Raw genomic sequence first — 19,314 nt, 5'->3', positions numbered from 1 at the left:
CTCGTTGGCCGTGGGCACACGCTGTCTGCTCAGAGCAAAGCCCAGGAGCTCATAATGCTGGAAGCTCCCCGGGGGTTAGAGGTGATCTTTGTTGTGTGTAAGTCACTGGAAGCCTGGCTTCTGTTAACTGGGCTCTGATCGAGTTTAAGGTGCCCCGTCTGGCTCGTTTTCCTGGAAACCTCCGTTCTGAGCAGAAGCAGAGTGACTTGTGTAGGAGTCGCATTGTCTCTTGTTGCCCGATAGCAGCTGCTGGTTTGTGGGAATAACTGACGTTACCTGTGCTTAAAAACTTTTGTGGCTTAACAGTCCGTGCAGCTGGGGAAAGTGTGAGACATCTGTTTGTCCCAGATATTTTTGAATGCCCTATTTCAGCGGGAAACTCGATGTTTTGGTATTCGAAAAGCCCTCCAAACGTCCCCTGTGGCTTTGAAACGATGCCACATTTTGGAGGTTTGGCTTCGTGCCTCCGGTTATTTTTGAAAAGAACAGGAACCTAAAAATAACCATGTGTAGTCTTCCAGGCAGAAAGGACTGGTGCTCTGCGAGCCAGGCGCTTGCACGGAGCCCGCTGGAACGGGGGGCTCTGCGGGGGAATTGGCGGCTTTGCGGGGCCGCTCAGGGTGTCACCGCGGGGACTCCCGGCAGCTTTGGCCGCACGGGGCTCGACCTCCCTCACCTGCTCCCGCGGGCCCCTCGGTGCTCACCCCGCTCATCACCCGCTGGTTTCTTCAAGTTACAGCATCTGATGCCGCTGAGCCTATTCCTGCAGTTTCTGTACGTTTATCTGTTTGAAAAAAAACCATTTTGACTTCTAAATTTAGAAACAATGCAGGCTGGCGGCTCGCTGAAGCGGATTTCACTGAGCTAATTATCCTTTTGGATAAAGCAAGTCTCCTGCATTGTCTAATCAGATGAAAATATCTGCGTTACAGATGGCCCCTTCCATTCATTATTCACTAAGGAGATTAAGTTTTGCGGAGAGAGGAGGAACGCGAGGGGTGGGGACGCTGGGACGAGCTCCAGAGCTGTCACCAAGGGCTTTGCAGGGGCCGCCACCCCCATGGGACCTTCACGGACCGTGTTCCGAGTGGTTTCACTACTGCAGCACTTGCTCAGGAGTTACGGGGAGTGTGTATTTCTTTACTGGTTGTTCTTTCGCTCTCAACATTATTGTAAACCGTGAAGCTGACTGGGATTTTGGGGGGTTTCTTGGACTCCCCGTGTCAGTCGATGGGGGCCGAACTTTCCCCTCTCAGGCTGCTGTTTATTCAAGTGCAGTAGAAGAAGCAGCTGGTTGTCAGGAGTGTATCAGATGGCTCCTGTACTTGGTTTTGGACGCAGCAGATCCAGGAGGGGAAAAACGAACCTATTTTCTCCAGCAACAGTTGACCATCTCATTATTTCTGTACTCCAGTATTTTTCCTGGTGAGATTTTCTCTCAACTGTTGGCCTAAGTATGAGCAAGGGTAGCATTACACTACAAAATAGATGGGTTTGAGTGGGGCTGTGGTTTATTTGAATTGTTACACGGCTACATCGTGCCAAAGTAGACAGGGAGAAGAAGTGTTGAGCCTCCATGTGTTATATCAGGTTCAAACACGGAGATTTTGGTTATAACCGTGCTCTTTCTAACCACGGGACAAACATATAGTGTAACCGGATCCTAATCAGGTATAGCAGCCACTTCGATTGCGTTTCAAGACCTTTATGTGAAGCTTAATATTCCAAAATAGTTTCATGTTACGCTGGTTCTTTGTTCTCTTGCTAGACTATGGTTTAGAATCACGCTTCCTTCTTTTTCAAATGTTTTTCTTTCTCCCGTTAGTGTATGAAAACCTCAGGTAGACATTAGAAACTGTGGAGCGGAGGACTGGAATATAGCAGCTGACTTGCAGAAATTGTAAAATAAATACAGTTGCCTTGCATGTGGGTTTTCCTCCACTGGTCTTGGTTGCTCAACCATGAAGCCATCTACTACAAGAACAAATGAGACTTTGAGACAAAATTATCTCTTAAAAATAATCTAGAGGTGGCCTCAATTCACAAACAGGGCATATAGAGCTCCAGAAAAAGTGTTTCTGTGTGTCACAGAATCCCAGAATGTCAGGGGTTGAAGGGCCCTGGAAAGCTCATCCAGTGCAATCCCCCCATGGAGCAGGAACACCCAGATGAGGTTACACAGGAAGGTGTCCAGGCGGGTTGGAATGTCTGCACAGAAGGAGACTCCACAACCCCCTGGGCAGCCTGGGCCAGGCTCTGCCACCCTCACCCCAAACAAGTTTCTTCTCAGATTTAAGTGAAACCTCCTGTGTTCCAGTTTGCACCCATTGCCCCTTGTCCTGTCACTGGTTGTCACCAGAAGAGCCTGGCTCCATCCTCCTGACACTCCCCCTTTCCATCTTGATCCCCAGGAATGAGTCCCCCCTCAGTCTCCTCTTGTCCAGCTCCAGAGCCCCAGCTCCCTCAGCCTTTCCTCACACGGGAGATGCTCCACTCCCTTCAGCATCTTGGTGGCTGCGCTGGACTCTCTGCAGCAGTTCCCTGTCCTGCTGGAACTGAGGGGCCACAACTGGACACAATATTCCAGGTGTGGTCTCCCCAGGGCAGAGCAGAGGGGCAGGAGAACCTCTCTGACCTACTGACCACCCCCTTCTAACCCACCCCAGGTACCATTGGCTTCCTGGCCACAAGGGCCCAGTGCTGGCTCATGGTCACCCTGCTGTCCCCAGGTCCCTTTCCCCTACGCTGCTCTCTAATAGGTCATTCCCCAACTTACACTGGAACCTGGGGTTGTTCTGCCCAGATTCAAGACTCTACACTTGCCCTTGTTCTATTTCATTACATTTTTCCCTGCCCAGCTCTCCAGAACTCTGGTTTAGAACTGTTATGATGCTGCACCGAGTGTCTACTTTAGATTGGAACATACAGAATAGGATGTTGTTGGTGCTTCTTTTGGAGCCGTCACTCAACGCGAGCGAGCGCTGGAAATGGAACGCTCGCCTCGCAAAGGGAGGCGGGTGGAAACGGATCCAAGCAGCCGCTGCTTTGATGTTCCCCAGGTTCTGATACGAACCATCGTCTGACTTTCCCCTTCCAAGTGTGTCATCATCATGAATTATATAGTTGTGTGTTATTTTTTCTCTCTTATCTTCCATCCCCAACCCTCCTGCCTCACTCGTGGCGCAGCACGGCCCGTGGGTTCCTCTTATTTCACAAGCATAACCAAGGAACATTTATGTGTGGAAAAGCTCTGTAGTTGTGGGCACTGACCTGGGGCTTGATGTGGTTTCATCAGAAAGATACTAGATAAGTCACTGAAGTCATAATATAATGTAATTATTGCCAAATTTGGCCTTTATTCATAGTAGGATCTCTGAGCGGATACCGCATGTCTGGCCTGGTGCAAAACAAGGGGACATGGGGCAGAAAGGAACAACGTTAACTTGTGTGTGTTCTTGTGTTCTTTTGTCTGTTTTTAAGCTGGAAAGAGGTGACTTCCTCTCGGAAGAATGGAGAGAGAGAATTGCAAACACAAGGTACAGTACAGCAATTGAACGCTGCTTTATGAACTGAATATTTGGGAGTTTGTATAATGGAAATTGGGAGGCCGGCCAGCTTTTTATATAGAATTTCCATAGCAAATACCAAAAGTCTATGTGCCAACTTTTATACTGGCCTCTTTAGATCCTGTTTTCTAACTAGAAGAATTGGGTTTAAATGCACGTCCCGTGATAGCACATACGAGGGTGTATCCAAGATAAATTCTGTTCTACAGAGAAGTATAAACTTGTTTGTTTTGCATATGCTTGTAGTTTATGTCAGTGACTCTGGCAAAACACCAGTTATCTTGGCTATCGGTGCACACAGCTCTGCTCACTTTCCATTAAAAAAAACAGGGCAAAAGACCCAAGTGAGTCTGTTCCAGCTTAAATTGGGAGTTCATTTAAGCTGCTTGTCTTGATTTATTTCTGTGAAGATCTGCACAGAGGGTCAGATTCCTTGTGGATAGTCACGAAAAAGGGGAGTAAACTGGTTAAAAGCAATAAAATATTCTTCTGTATTTTTAAAGGCTTTGCATTCTTTCAGCCTTATGGACAGATAGAAGGTGTGAAAGGGCCACGGTGGTGTCTGGGGAATGGGAGACAATTGTCAGAGAGGGCTCAGAAAGTCTCCAGGGTTGTGGCAGTTTCTGGATCCTTTCCAAGACACGGTTTTAAGGGTTCTCCAGCAGGAAGGCGTCTGCCCGCCTGATAACTTCTACATTATAGCCTAACTCAGTTAAGTTTCTGGAGCTACCGTTTGAATTGTGGACAGACTTGTCGCAGCCTTCAAACATAGCGTGGTTTAGCTTCGTTGTTTGCTCTTCCAAACGCACACTCCTCTGCTCTCTGTGCAGCTTCCCTCGGAACAAATCTAACTGTTTAAATTATTGGTTTAGCTGAGGTACACCAGGCTGCACGCAGAGCACTGGGAGAGACCCGTTTTGTGAGGCGTGCGGCTCGTTGCCCCGTGCTGATCCACGGCCACCTTGCTCTCTGACACTGAAACGCGAGAAGCAGCGGCTTTTTGCTGCCAGCGGTGGGGTGTTCGTGCTTGTTCGGCGTGTGCCGCGTGTTCTCATCAGCTCTCTGAGCGCCTGATGCGTTCACCCTGGAGCCGGCCCCGCTGAGAGGCCGAGCTGCCATTCCCGCTCGGGGAAGGTGCGTTGGTACCTGCGCTGGGTTCGTGCTGGTGCTGACACCAGCGTTCCCATTAACTGTACTGGTGGCAATACATACCAGGAGAGGCTGGAATCGGGGTGGCCTGGGGGCTCCTGCACGTCTCTTGTATGCACACAAATGTGCCAGAATGAACACTGAAAAAATATATATATCTGGCAAGCTATATTCCCCTTCCTTTCCTGGATGTGTTCTAGTCCCATTAATATTCCTGGCTCCTTTGCAAGGCCTCTTTTTTGGCACATGGAGGGAAGGAGGAGGAAGAAACCCCTGCTCGCCTTACTTGCCAGGCAGGGTTTCCCAAATTTCCAAGAGCAAGGCGTAGCGAGAATAACTCTTTTTTTTTTTCCCTTGGTATATAAACATTATTTTCATCTGTGGTTTTTAATAGCTTTGGCTGCTGCTCTTAAACTCAGTGTCCTTGTCGAACACGTTTCGTGTGTGGAGGCTCTAGGAGGGGAGTTCTCAGACAAACCTCGTGCAGAGAAATCAGTTCTTCATGTTGAAGCGGTTTGCCAGAAGGGCTTTCACAGTTCGGGGTGCGGGTGCTCAGCGGCTTGTGCGAGATCCCAAGAGGTGCTGGGGACTCTCGCTGCAAGAAAACAGGCACCAGGGACAATTAGACCAGGCTCAGGCTCTTCAGAATGAATCTGTGATGTGTTGTGTTTCATTCCCAAACACTTTTATCAGTTTGCGCTTCTACCTATGTGTAGGTTTCTTTGTTTCTATACGACTGTTTTTATTTCAGGAACAAAAACCTAACCCAGAAGGAAAGAGAGATGCAAATCCTCTGGTGTGGGGCGGGTGAAGTGCTGGGTTTGGGATGGGCAAAACGTGCTGAGGGATCTCAACTCTGTCTTTATATTATGGGGGAATTTACAGCTAGAAAAGAAAATAGATATTGATATTTTGCTGTGATATTTGAAGAAGTAAAGGTGTGTTTGTTGTGTCAGACTATTGCTTTTCACGTCAGCGCGTTGGTGGTCGCTGTGTTGGTGTTTGATCCCCCATGGCAGGGGCGTGAAAACATTTTGCACGTTGGTTTTGAGACGTACGGTGCAAAACTCGGCCATGAGAGGAACCGCCAGAGCTGGCTTAGATCTAATTCCATGGGCAGTTCTGTGAACGCCGACGGGGAAGCGCTGGCCGGTGTCACGGGGCACGAGGAACGCGCTCGTGTGATGGAAGGAGCAATGTGGTTGGGGACGAGCAGTGTTTTAGTTTGATAAGTGGTGGTTGTGGGGTGGTTGTATGCGGATACTCGGGTGCCACCTGCCTGTTCCTTAACTAAACCATTATCTTGCAGTGTTATTTTTGTGAATAATTTTGCCTTTGGTCCTGAGGTGGATCACCAGCTGAAGGAGCGATTCGCGAACATGAAGGAAGGTAACAAATGGAACTTAAACCTTTTTCCCCTTGCTTTCCCGCTTACTGTGGGACTGTCTGCGCTGCAATGGGTGTTTCTTTGCCTTCTTACTTCCCGTATTAATACCTACTGTGATCTCCCTGCTTAGTCGGGGGCACATTTGCCTGTGGGGCGGGAGGAGCCGCTGACAAAACCTGCCCTACACAGGTCTGGCCTGGGGTACCGGCCTCTGTAACCGCACGTTTGGTTCCGTTACTGATCCTCTTGTTACTTGCCACGTTTTTACTGGGTATTAACTCAGAAGTGTTAAAGTGGGGACACTCACCGGGTGTCTCGTGCGATTCCCAAGAAGCCCCATTGGGGACGGTGCTGGCGGGAGGCCCAGTCACCCCAACGCAGCCCACCATGTCTTTTCTCTTCCCAACCGCTTGGATAAGTAACAATTATGGCAGAAATTACAAAAATAAGTATTTCTGAAAATAAAAACGCGTGGCATGAACAAAGAAGCTGTGGCTTCCCGTAGCACGGCTTTGTGCTGGACTAAATAACGTGACTTTTGGGCTCTGTTGCAAGCTATAAAATCCCCAAACTTAAGCTGTTTGATCAGGGCTGCTCCTCAGGGCTCTGTACTGGGTTACATTTAATAAGTTGTCATTTCTAGAAGGAACAGTGGTAGCTGACTTTACCTTTGTTTCTTTTTTCCAGGTGGGAGAATTGTGTCCTCAAAACCTTTTGCACCTCTAAACTTTCGAATTAATAGTCGAAACTTGAGTGGTATGACTGCCCTTTTTATTGTTTATTACCATTATGCTGTATTCATTATCTGAACACGTCTGTAGGGGGGGTTTGTTACTTTTTAAGGAGTTGTATAAGTCAGTACAAAAGTGCTGTTGTATTGTTATAGTGAACATGTCAAAGTGACCTCTATTTAATATCAAACAAACAAAAAGAACCCCATGTTGGAACAAAGAGACACACTTTTGATGGGGTTCATCCTGCTGTGTTTCTGTCTCTATAATGTCGGTGTTTCCCTGACTCGGCATCTTTTATATTTGAAGAGAAATAAGGTGTGTCAAGGGCGTGATTCATTTCTTTAACTACAAAGACCTGCAGTGACTAATTGCGTCAAGTTCCTTATACTGTAACTGTCTAAATTTGGACAGGTAAATCCCACTAATCATGATTTATGAGGCTTAGAGCCTGAAATGTTCAACTTTGAATGCCTTCTGTACTCTACATGATCAAACAGACCTATCCCATAAACACCCAGTTGCTGTGTCTGTTTTATTGCCAACAAAGTTAGTGTTATTTCTTCTCTCCTGAACGCATTAGACTCGAGATTTGCCAGTGTCGTCCTTTGCGAGTGTGCGAGCTGCAGGTCAATGAGGTTTTGAGATTCTTAACACCTCATGTTGTTGATTTTGCTTTTTTTCAATGCTAATTGTTGAAATCTTTCAAGCGAAAGGATGATCCACGCTGGGTTTTACACATAGTTATTGTGCCCAGTGCAAAACGCTCCCTAAATTTGAAACGCGCCTTATTCTCCTCCCTGTGCAAACATGGGCAGTAACATACTGAGTTACAATCCTCAGGCTGTGCTTTCTGGTTTTGGCCTAACGCTCATGGTAAACGGCTTTGCAAGAACGGTCATTTGAAGAGTGTCACACAGAATCCCAGAATGGACTGGGTTGGGAAAGCCCTCAGAGCTCATCCAGTCCAAGCCTTGGTCCAACTCCAGCCCATTGACTAGATCATGGCACTAAGTGCCATGGCCAATCTCAGTTTCAAAACCTCCAGGGCCGGTGAGTCCAGCACCTCCCTGGGCAGCCATTCCAATCCTGACCACTCTCTCTGCAAAGAATTGCTTTCTCATCTCCAGCCTCAGTTTCCCCTGGCAGAGTTGAAGCCCATGGCCCCTTGTCCTATTGCTGATGCCTGGGAGAAGAGCCCAATCCCCACCTGGCTAGAACTGCCCTTCAGGTAGTTCTGGAGAGTGCTGAGCTCAGCTCTAAGCCTCCTCTTCTCCAGACTAAACAAGCCCAGCTCCCTCAGCCTCTCCCCATGGGGCTTGTGTTCAAGTCCCTTCCCCAGTCTTGTTGCTCTTCTCTGGACCCGCTCCAGCACTTCAATCTCTTTCCTTAGCTGAGGGGCCCAGAACTGAACACAACACTCCAGGTGTGGCCTCCCCAATGCAGAGCACAGGGGAAGGATCACTGCCCTTGTCCTGCTGACCACGCTCTTTTGGACACAGGACAGGACACCATTGGTCTCCTTGGCCACCTGGGCACACTGGTGGCTCATGTTGAGCTTCCTGTCCATTAGTCCCCCAGGTCCCTTTCTGCCTGACTGCTCTGCAGCCACTCTGTGCCCAGCCTGGAGCGCTGCAGGGGGTTGTTGTGGCCAAAGGGCAGGACCCGGCACTTGGCCTTGTTGAACTTCATCCCACTGGAATGGGCCCATTTTTCCAGTCTATCCAGATCCCTCTGCAGAGCCCTCCTGCCTTCCAGCAGGTCCTCACTCCCTCCCAACTTGGTGTCCGCAGCAAATTTGCTGATGATGGTCTCAATTCCCTCATCTAAATCATCAATAAAGATGTTAAACAGGACTGGACCCAACACTGACCCCTGGGGGACACCACTAGTGACTGGACATTAAGGCATTTCACCGAAATAGCACTGTTGTGGTTATTTTTACTAAGCTTGAATTGTTGCGAATGTCCTGCGCATCGGACACCCCAAAACTGCTGTTTTCCTTGCACTTTGATGTTATTTTCTGTAGCATCAGGTAGTTTGGAACTCTATTAAGCATTAGGCCCTGCCCTGCCAGTCCTTTGTAGACTCCTAGTGGAAAATAAAAGGCAAAAGGGCAGAACTGTGCTCCTAGAAATCCTCAGACCTCCAGAGAGCTGGGATCGCTCCGTCCGTCCGCTAATAAGACAAAGAGCCCCTAAGTAAAACCCGCTGTCTCGCGTGCGGCGCTCTGGAGCTGGGGGAAATGCAAGAAGGCACTTGCGAGGTTTCAATTAGGAGACTTGCCTACATAAATACATTTTTTTGGCCTCTCAAGCCTGTTCTTTCCTGGCTTCTGAGCGTTTTGTTTTCTCTCACTTTGCCAGATTTGGGAGGCTGCAGTTATTAGAAAAGTGGTGGGGAGGCAAAGGGGCCAACATCTACTACTTTTTTTTCCCCCGTAATAAATCACAGAATCCCAGGATGTCAGGGGTTGAAGGGCCCTGGAAAGCTCATCCAGTGCAATCCCCCCATGGAGCAGGAACACCCAGATGAGGTTACACAGGAAGGTGTCCAGGCGGGTTGGAATGTCTGCACAGAAGGAGACTCCACAACCCCCTGGGCAGCCTGGGCCAGGCTCTGCCACCCTCACCCCAACAAGTTTCTTCTCATATTTAAGTGGAACCTCCTGTGTTGCAGTTTGCACCCATTGCCCCTTGTCCTGTCACTGGCTGTCACCCAGAAGAGCCTGGCTCCATCCTCCTGACACTCCCCCTTTCCATCTTGATCCCCAGGAATGAGTCCCCCCTCAGTGTCCTCTTGTCCAGCTCCAGAGCCCCAGCTCCCTCAGCCTTTCCTCACACGGGAGATGCTCCACTCCCTCCAGCATCTTGGTGGCTGCGCTGGACTCTCTGCAGCAGTTCCCTGTCCTGCTGGAACTGAGGGGCCACAGCTGGACACAAGATTCCAGGTGTGGTCTCCCCAGGGCAGAGCAGAGGGGCAGGAGAACCTCTCTGACCTACTGACCATCCCCTTCTAATCCACCCCAGGTACCACTCCTCCCAGCTCGGTGTCACCAGCAAACTTGCTGACAGTCACTCTATTCCCTCATCCAAATAATTGATGAATATATTGATTAGTACTGGCCCCAGCACTGCCCCTGAGGCTCTGCACTGGATCCAGGCCTCAACTGGACTGTGCCCCATTGACCACGACTCTCTGGCTTCTTCCCTTCAGCCAGTTCGCAGTCACCTCACTCCCCGCTCATCCAGACCACACTCCCTCAGTTCAGCTGTGAGGATGCTGTGGGAGACTGTGTCAATGCCTCACTCAAGTCAAGGGAGATCACGTCCACCGCTCTGCCATCATCCATCTGTCTTGTTATGTCCTCATAAAAGTCAATGAGGCTGGTCAAGCACGACTTCCCTTTGGTGAAGCCATGTTGACTGCCTCTAATGACTCTCTTATCCCTGATATGCCTTGAGATGGCACCAAGGAGAAGTCATTCCATCAGTTTCCCGATTAAATTCTTTATCAGTTTCAGCCTTTCATGAGGTTTTTCACGATCCTTTTATTCAGCGGGGCTTTTGTTTTTAGTGCGATTTGAGTTGCACGGCTTGCCTGTCTGTCTATCTAAAGTATGAACAGCTAAATAATTTTAAAAATATAGCGGAAAAGATAAAGCTTTAAGAAGCAGCTGACCTTTTTCTCGATGCCATTTTTGTCCTTAGTGGTGCCATCTGGAAAAAGAAATGAAAATGTGGAAGGAGTTGGGACAAACCAAAACAAGTATTGAAATGTGGTTAAAATAGTGGTTGGAGCTGCTGAATTCTAAACTGTGCTTTGAGTCCTCTGGGTAGTTTTCTCTTTAATTAGAAGTGTGCCGGAATTTCTTCCCAGTCGTGCCTCTCAGCGTTCGGTGGTTGTGGAAATGCTTCGACACATCCCGTACCTATTAATTCTGGGGAACAAAACAAATAAATGCGAGAAAGCAAACAGAAAACATGTTTGTCCCCAGTCCAAATATAGTGCAGTTCCAGTTTACGTGGGCTGGGTCTAATGACGTTCTAGTCCCGTCTCATTAAATCCTGCCTGTTACTACTACAGATGTGTTGCTGCTGGTTCCTCTTAGAAGTTGTCTGAGACACACAAAAGTGACGTTTGTTCAAATCTCGCGCTGGCACATAATTTTCCTTCAGAATAGTCTGAAGAAATAAAAGGTAGATCTTCCAAATTTATGTTCTGTAGGGCGCACGTAGCAAGAGAATAAGAAATTGCTATTGGAACTGCCTGCAGTGCTCTGTTAGAACATCGCTCTCCGAATGCAAACCTCCTGTTTTGATTTCTCAAGGGCCTTTGCTGTTGCGTGGCTGATTCCAGCGGGGTAGACCTGAGCTTGGCTGCCCTAACTCCGCTTTCTCCCCATAGATATCGGCACTATCATGAGAGTTGTGGAGCTGTCACCACTGAAAGGGTCTGTGTCTTGGACCGGGAAGCCAGTTTCTTACTACCTGCACACTATCGACCGAACCATAGTGAGTACAGAGACGGCAGCGCTTCTCCGGTTGGACACGCCAACCTCAACCGCGTTCTTGAGAATTGTTTTCGTGCTCATTCCCTCTGTGGGTCTTTAATTCTCCACTTTGCCTTGTGCTGTACAGACCATTTCGTTCTATCGTATTCAAGCAGTAAATCTCAATTCCAGGTGAATTCTCCATGACAACACTGATGCATTCGCTAGGTTGAGTTTGGTTTTTTAGCAGTTAAAACCCTATAGAAAGCTAAACGTTTGTGGAGAAACAATCTATTCCCACACTGAGATCTTTGCAATATGATAGTAAGACTCTTTTTCCAAGTCTGCTGTAGTCTAATAATTCCTTTGTTAAAGAATACGCTAGAATGCAGATAAATAGTTTAATGGAGTATGAAAGTGAAGCAGCTTCATTGAAAATAACCTTCTGCCAAGGGGAGATACGTGACACAAAGCTCTAAAACGAGGGTGGGCAGTGGTTAAGATGATAGAACCTCATTGAAGCTCAGATTATGTCCTGCTGCTCAGCCTGCCTGTGTCACCGAAGAGAATGAATGGAAATGGCTTCTTGATGTAGCTTATCAGAAGAAAGCCGGTCTGAATTTCCGCAATTCTGCATTTGTCTTAAAACTAATTTTGTTCTCATGTATTCATCTATAGTGACTTTGACAGTGACAATGTTATCTTTCTATTTGCAGCTTGAAAACTATTTTTCTAGTCTCAAAAATCCAAAACTCAGGGTAAGTTTCAGTCGTTTTCTATAGAAAACTCAGAATAAAAGTACTTCCCTGCCGCCAGAGTTCTTAAGCAAATGAAACCTCACCCAGAAGGGCTCTGAGCAAGCTCGTTGGAATTCCCTGTTCTTACTGTCTAATAGAAAATGAAGCTTAAAAGTTGCTGCTTTTGTTTGGTTTTAGTCTCCTCTACAGTCATGGCTGTAGTTGAATTAGGCGATGATTAATGGCTTTGCCATTTCAAGTCATGAAAGATTTTCATAGTGATGTAGCGACACATGGAATGTTTGGAATATAGATAAAGCTATTTCTTTATGTATGTATTTTTTAAACCAAAACCTGTAACAGTGTGATCTGGGGGTGGATTAGGAGGGGCAGAAAAAGGGAAGAGGTTGGATTTGAGTCTCTTCTGAGACGCGTAGTTGTGGGCAATGCCGTGCAAAAGGGCGACCTGCACTTATCTCCCTCTTCCCACTGAGTGCTGCCTGAGGCCGGGGCAGTTTTTCCCTTTGCTGGTAAGAAAAGGTTGTTTATTTAATTAGGCATCGTATGATAAGAGCAGTTCCACATGGCTCTTGTAGAAGTCTAAGCTGGGACGCACGGGATCTGTGTTAAAAAGTGATAAATCCATGAGCACGTAATTAAATCTTTCACAACGTTTTCCCAGGAGGAACAAGAGGCAGCTAGACGTCGTCAGCAAAGAGAAAACAAGAGCAACACGACGACTCCAACGAAGGTTCAAGAAAACAAGGTGAATATCCTGCATTTTGGTCGAATCAATGTGTTTTTAGCTGTGTGTGAGCTGTAACAGGAATAGCCTGAGCCAGTGTGCAGACTGTGTGTTCTGAACACGTGAACCGACAGAACTGCTGCCGTGGACAAAAATAGGATGGAGCGACTTAACAAAAGCTGCACTTGAATCGTAGCAGCAGTTGTGGACAAAAGGTTCTGCAGGATGGTCGTGCACCCTCGCCTGGCTCCAGCAGCACCTACGGCGCCTTCCCTGGGTCACAACCCGCCCAACGCAGCTCAAAGGCCGCCGGGTCTCTTCTGCAAACACTCATTTCCCTTCTCATTCCGTTGCATAACACTGTTAGAAACACAGTGACTGTTCATGCACTAAAATATAAAGTAGTGGATGTACTTTTTAATGAAATTCGGCTGAAGAATGTAGTCAGTACAGGGTGAATAATCAGCTTTTCGTAGACAACAGTTAGAGATTTCGTTTTCTGTAATAAGTCCAGAAGAGAATGAGCACAACTCCTTAGGTGTTGGGGGCAGCTCCTGTCCCAGGCGAGGCCACTTCACTGGCAGGTTATTTAACTACAATGCATCAGTTTCATGAAGTTATTAAACAAAGTTATTAATGCTTGCTTAAAAGAAATGCTGCATATGGAGGTGAAAATCACTAAAGAGCTTTTGGCTTTTAAAAATCTCTTAGGATTCTGGTGCTGAAGAAGAAAAGGCTGCGGCAAATTCTATTAAAAAGCCATCTCCCTCCAAAGCACGGAAGAAAAAGCTGAGTAAAAAAGGAAGGAAAATGGCAGGTAGGAAACGAGGGCGTCCCAAGAAAATGAACACTGCAAACACAGAGCGCAAGACCAAGAAGAACCAAACCGCACTAGAACTCCTGCATGCTCAGACTGTTTCCCAGACATCTTCATCCTCTCCTCAGGGTGAGTCCAGGGCTGGCACTGGGATCCTCTCCTGCCACCTCAGCCCAATAAGTATCTAAGGCTCTGAATACATGCTTGGAGGTCATTCCATTTAATTGCTATGTTTAGTTTGGTTTTCTGTCATAAGCAAAGCAACGCTCCCCTTGAGAAGGTGCTGACTGAATCTGCAGGTGCTTGGCCAGGAGCTGGAGCTGAGCTCTGGCTGGTAACTTGTCCCGCTGCCGTTCCAAGGGTAAATTGTAATGTCCTTCCAAACAATCGCTTGCAGTGGGTCAAACTAAGTCACCGGATCTCCCGTTGTGAATGATGTGCTGTCCAACGGGAAAGCTGCTGCACTTGCCGGAAACCCGTGGCTTTTATAAAAGGTTATCTTTGTTTCTGTCTTTAGATGCGTACAAGTCACCTCATAGTCCATATTACCAACTACCTCCTAAAGTGCAACGGCATTCATCTAACCAGCTGCTGGTGACACCCACCCCCCCCGCACTGCAGAAGCTGCTCGGTAAGGCTGGGATGGTCAGGGGAGCCTCTGCTTGGAGGTTTCTAAACCAAAATCCAAGGGCTGCCAATGGCAGATCACTGGGAACCTGTGTATTGAAGGGCGAGGGGGAACAGCGGCTTCCGCACCTTCCTCCGGCTGCCCCGCTTCTGCCAGCACCACCACAGCGTCTCTGTTCTTGCTGCTGAAGTTGGTGTCCTGCTCTGCATTGTGTTTTTGACATCATTTCAGCTCTCCTTTGGCACAAAAGGAAATAAGCTCGGGCTTAGCAGGAATCCAAAGCAACTTTAAATGGAAATGGCTAGTGAGAAATAACTTCATTTGAAATGAAACCATCTTATTCTTAAATGATACAGTCTTGGAGAACACCCCGCTATTCTCTCTGCAAAACTTACAGCAACGTGAATGAGATGCTGTCTGAGGTTTTGAGGTCTCAAAGGTGGTGTGGGTGGAAAATGTGCTCCATGTGCAAGAGGTGATTTAAGGAAAAACTTGGTGTTTTTTTTGGGGTCTTGTCATTCTTTCCTGCTCCATCTGTTCCTGGCCTTTGACACTGGGCACGAGCCAGGCTGGGATCAGCTGGAATATTCCTGCGTACGGACCAAGGGCGTCCGCGCTGTCCTTCGCTCCTGCTCGTTGCTGTGATATCTCCTACTTGTGACTGATTTACTGCAGAGAAAGAGAGAGAAGAGCAAGTCAGAAGGACATTTCGTGTCGGGGGAGACGGGGGAGGGAGCGACACTGATCTGGAGTTGAACCTTGCTGCAGAAGCCCGTGTACCCTCTGCTCCGTGTTTTGGCTGCCTGTGGTTGCAGCAGACGGGGCTTTATCGCGTGGTCAGCTCTGCGATGGGAGGGGTGAGGGCCGGGGAGAAGGTTCATTGTGTAACTGGAGACAGAAGGATGGTGGGAAGCAAGAGGAGTTGATGCAGAGGTGAGAGCAGCAAACCCGGCTCGTGGCGCTGGGGGAGCGAGAGCTCTGAGCTCAGCGCTGCTTCGGCTGTTCCAGCTAAATCGCTTTTGTTATTTCTACTTAAAGTGCATTACAAGCCGTTCAGCTCCAATCTCATCATGCAAACACACCATTAGCACCCAGCCTCGTCGTCTTCCTTTTGGAACGTGTCGTCATGACTTCCGTTGGGGTTCCTGTTATATGTAGCTAATGGATCTGAGGTTTCAGTTTGCACCGGGAGGGCTTTCAGCCTGCTCTAAATTGATCTTTAATGGCTTGGTCTGACTTACAGTCCAAATAAAAAGTAACAAAGAGCAAAGGGGGGGAGAGGTGGCAAGGGAGTAAATAGGAGCATCACATTTTCTCTCACTTGAACTGTATCATCTCCGTATTTATTTTGCAGACTCTTTTAAGATCCAGTACATGCAGTTCATGGCATACATGAAAACTCCTCAGTATAAAGCAAGTCTGCAACAGTTACTGGAGCAGGAAAAGGTGGGTCTCATTTTTAACATTTCTAATTCCTTGGAGCTAAATTTTTGGGTTTTGACATCCTGTTTTCCCACTGTAGGAAACCCTGAATGAATTGAGCACTGTAGCATCAGGATGGCTCATTAAACACCTAACAAATTGAAGCATGGGATTATAAAAAAAACCCCAACAAACTGTCATCACTGACTTAAGAGACTTAATGAAGCATCCTTAGTATTGATAATCTTAATGGGTTAAGATTGCACTGGTAGGCAAAGTGTAAATTTCCCAAGCTGTGGGCTGAAATATATGGAAAGGTGGAGAATCCTGCAGCTGTGGCGTGTGGCCTTTGCTGTGCTATGGAACCATCTCCCCAGCAGAGGGAGGAGATTTAAGGGCTCAACCACCTTTTCTTCTTGTATTGCTTTACCTCAGCTATGAATAATTTAATACTTTACAAATTAGTCCTGATGAGAGAGGCTGTGCCTGCTGCTTCTGCGAAGGAGTCTTTCCCCATAGCAGGCGGCAATAATCTTTAACTTGTGGCCAGTTCCAGCTTTTGGTGGCCGCTGGGGAAGCTTTGCTTTGGGCAAGTGGCAGCAGAAAGCAGGAGCATTGATTGATGGGATTTTCCATGACAGGAACTATTTCCTAATTGTGTCACCTCGTTCCTCCATGGCTTGGACCAGTGCACTCTCTGCTGGGTTAAGAACTGGCTGGAGGGCCGGGCCCAGAGAGTGCTGGTGAATGGGGCTGCATCCAGCTGGCGGCCAGTCACTAGTGGTGTCCCCAGGGTCAGTGCTGCGTCCAGTCCTGTTTAACATCTTTATTGATGATTTAGATGAGGGGATTGAGACCATCATCAGCAAATTTGCTGATGATACCAAGTTGGGAGGGAGTGTGGAGCTGCTGGAAGGCAGGAGGGCTCTGCAGAGGGATCTGGATAGACTGGAAAAATGGGCCCATTCCAGTGGGATGAAGTTCAACAAGGCCAAGTGCCGGGTCCTGCCCTTTGGCCACAACAACCCCCTGCAGCGCTCCAGGCTGGGCACAGAGTGGCTGCAGAGCAGTCAGGCAGAAAGGGACCTGGGGGACTGATGGACAGGAAGCTCAACATGAGCCAACAGTGTGCCCAGGTGGCCAAGGAGGCCAATGGTGTCCTGTCCTGTATCCAAAAGAGCGTGGTCAGCAGGACAAGGGCAGTGATCCTTCCCCTGTGCTCTGCATTGGGGAGGCCACACCTGGAGTGTTGTGTTCAGTTCTGGGCCCCTCAGCTCAGGAAAGAGATTGAAGTGCTGGAGCGGGTCCAGAGAAGAGCAACAAGACTGGGGAAGGGACTGGAACACAAGCCCTATGGGGAGAGGCTGAGGGAGCTGGGCTTGTTTAGTCTGGAGAAGAGGAGGCTTAGAGCTGAGCTCAGCACTCTCCAGAACTACCTGAAGGGCAGTTCTAGCCAGGTGGGGATTGGGCTCTTCTCCCAGGCATCAGCAATAGGACAAGGGGCCATGGGCTTCAACTCTGCCAGGGGAAATTGAGGCTGGAGATGAGAAAGCAATTCTTTGCAGAGAGAGTGGTCAGGCATTGGAATGGCTGCCCAGGGAGGTGCTGGACTCACCGGCCCTGGAGGTTTTGAAACTGAGATTGGCCATGGCACTTAGTGCCATGATCTAGTCAATGGACTGGAGTTGGACCAAGGCTTGGACTGGGTGAGCTCTGAGGGCTTTTCCAGCCCAGTCCATTCTGTGATTCTGTGAGATGCCGCGAGCTGCTAGTTCAGCACGTTACCCTTAGATGGAGCTGTCAGCTGCTCCTGCCTGGGAAGGCTGAAGGAAATGACTGATGTCGAAAGCAGAAATGATATTTTCAGCATCACCTGCAGCAGGGCGTTCGGTGACTCAACTGTTTCCCCGAGCGGTTGGTGTGTGAGACGACAAGCGCCGTGTGCCAGGCCCCGTGGTTTCACACACATCTGGAACGTGCTGGCGCTGCCGCTTCGCTCCGCGATGATCACAGGAACACCCACGTGCTTTTCGCCCTGTCCTGCACCTCTGGAGCGACAGCTCCGTTCACAACCATTCCTGCTTGGCCTCAGCAGCAAAACTTGGAGAAATCGCAATCTCCAGAGCCTGGTTTTCTTGCTGCACTCGTCTTCCAGTTGGAAACTGCAGAACCAAGACTCTTTAGCCAGTCCTGTCCTTGCCCTTTGCTGCTCACATAGTGCACGGCCATGAAACGAGTGAGCAAGTGTCTTGTTCAGGAATGTCCTGGACAGGAACCGTGTGCTGGGAGGGTTGGCTGGCCCGCTGCAGTCATTTGGGCAGTACAAGCACAAGTGCTTTGGCTTATTTATGACTTTCTTCCTACCTCCCCCACAGTGTATTTTCATTTACTGCGTGTCCCTCATGAGTATTGTGTAGGAAACCTCTGAACTGGGACTCTGGAGATTCAGATTCTCTTCCCATTTTAGTAACAGATTTCATACAGATAATCATTTCCAGTTCCATTTCTGCTCTGTAGGATGTGGGATAGTTCATGTCTCCCCTTGAGCTCAGATTCCCTCCCAACTTGCTATACAAACCAGGTGTAAACATCTTACTAGCATGGGCCATGTTGTGGTTGGTGCTAAAACTCCATTCTCTCGCTCTTCCCTCCTCCAGGAGAAGAACGCTCAGCTCCTGGGGACGGCACAGCAGTTGTTCACCCACTGCCAGGCACAGAAAGAGGAAATCAAGCGCCTTTTTCAGCAGAAGCTTGATGAGGTAGCCCCACTCTGCTGGAAGTGGATGCTTGTTAGTCGTCTGCATGCAACCGCTTTTGATAAAAATAAGACCAGAACAGTCTCGGGTCTTCAGCCCTGGTTTTGCAGCTGATCACGCTAAGTAATGTGGAATCTGTGACAGTCATGTGGAATTAGGCTGTCAAGACCTTACTGAATGATCTCTTTCCTTCTCGCTCTTCATCTTGTAGTTGGGAGTGAAGGCTCTAACGTACAATGACCTGATCCAGGCTCAGAAGGAGATCTCTGCTCACAACCAGCAGCTGAAAGAACAGACGAAACAGCTGGAGAAGGATAACAGTGAACTCAGGAACCAGAGCTTGCAGCTGGTGTGTACGGCGTGTGTCTGAGCAGCGGGGCGATGCTCCGTTTGTGTGAGGAGGGCAGGTTACGATACCCTGTGGGGTATTTGCACAAATGGAACATGATGCAGCTGCGGTGGCTCCTCCGCAGCAGCACAGGACGCTGGGGCGGGTGCGAGGTGGCGGTGGCTCTGGCCCCAGCTGTGTCGTGCTCGGCCCTGCGCCCCTGGGCGCTGATTCTGCATGTCGAGCACTTTGCACAGTGCGGTTGTCAGACTTCTGTCTTCTTCATCTCGGTAACTCAGACTGTTGAGGTGGGTGAGGGGAAATCTGGACGTGGAAGCGGTCGGGGAGGCTGGGTGATAGTGCTGGTTTTAGAAAGAACCAGCCCACCTCCTGCCACGTTAGCTGGTGACCACAGGACCCTTTTGGTGGCATTTGGCTTAAGCTGAGAGGAGTTTTCAGCGGGCTAAGGAGCTTCTTGCACATGTGCAGCTGAAAGCTGCCTGGCTTTCCGCCCGCGCCCCGGGTGCTGTGAAGTGGTGAACGTTGTCGTCTGATC

At 48.7% G+C, this 19,314-nt stretch overlaps 1 protein-coding gene across 10 annotated transcripts in view; it reads left to right on the top strand.

Annotated features, from left to right (window-relative positions):
* Nucleotides 1-19,314, top strand: part of DOT1L (DOT1 like histone lysine methyltransferase) — a 66,333-nt gene that overhangs the window by 27,852 nt on the left and 19,167 nt on the right. For 9 of the 10 annotated variants that reach the window (XM_065042262.1, XM_065042265.1, XM_065042261.1 and 6 more), the window contains exons 8-18: nucleotides 3,481-3,536; nucleotides 6,025-6,104; nucleotides 6,790-6,858; nucleotides 11,241-11,347; nucleotides 12,042-12,083; nucleotides 12,745-12,828; nucleotides 13,519-13,753; nucleotides 14,142-14,255; nucleotides 15,607-15,698; nucleotides 18,332-18,433; nucleotides 18,642-18,779. In XM_065042262.1, coding sequence (XP_064898334.1) covers nucleotides 3,481-3,536; nucleotides 6,025-6,104; nucleotides 6,790-6,858; nucleotides 11,241-11,347; nucleotides 12,042-12,083; nucleotides 12,745-12,828; nucleotides 13,519-13,753; nucleotides 14,142-14,255; nucleotides 15,607-15,698; nucleotides 18,332-18,433; nucleotides 18,642-18,779 — 1,119 coding nt within the window. The remainder of the gene's footprint in view (nucleotides 1-3,480; nucleotides 3,537-6,024; nucleotides 6,105-6,789; nucleotides 6,859-11,240; nucleotides 11,348-12,041; nucleotides 12,084-12,744; nucleotides 12,829-13,518; nucleotides 13,754-14,141; nucleotides 14,256-15,606; nucleotides 15,699-18,331; nucleotides 18,434-18,641; nucleotides 18,780-19,314) is intronic. The other variant, XM_065042267.1, reaches the window with a different exon arrangement.

The sequence above is a fragment of the Columba livia genome, chromosome 27 (genome assembly GCF_036013475.1).
Source record: "Columba livia isolate bColLiv1 breed racing homer chromosome 27, bColLiv1.pat.W.v2, whole genome shotgun sequence".
NCBI classification, from domain to species: Eukaryota; Metazoa; Chordata; class Aves; order Columbiformes; family Columbidae; genus Columba; species Columba livia.
The sequence above is the reverse complement of the archived record's forward strand: the minus strand, read 5'-3'. Positions and strand labels throughout refer to the sequence as shown.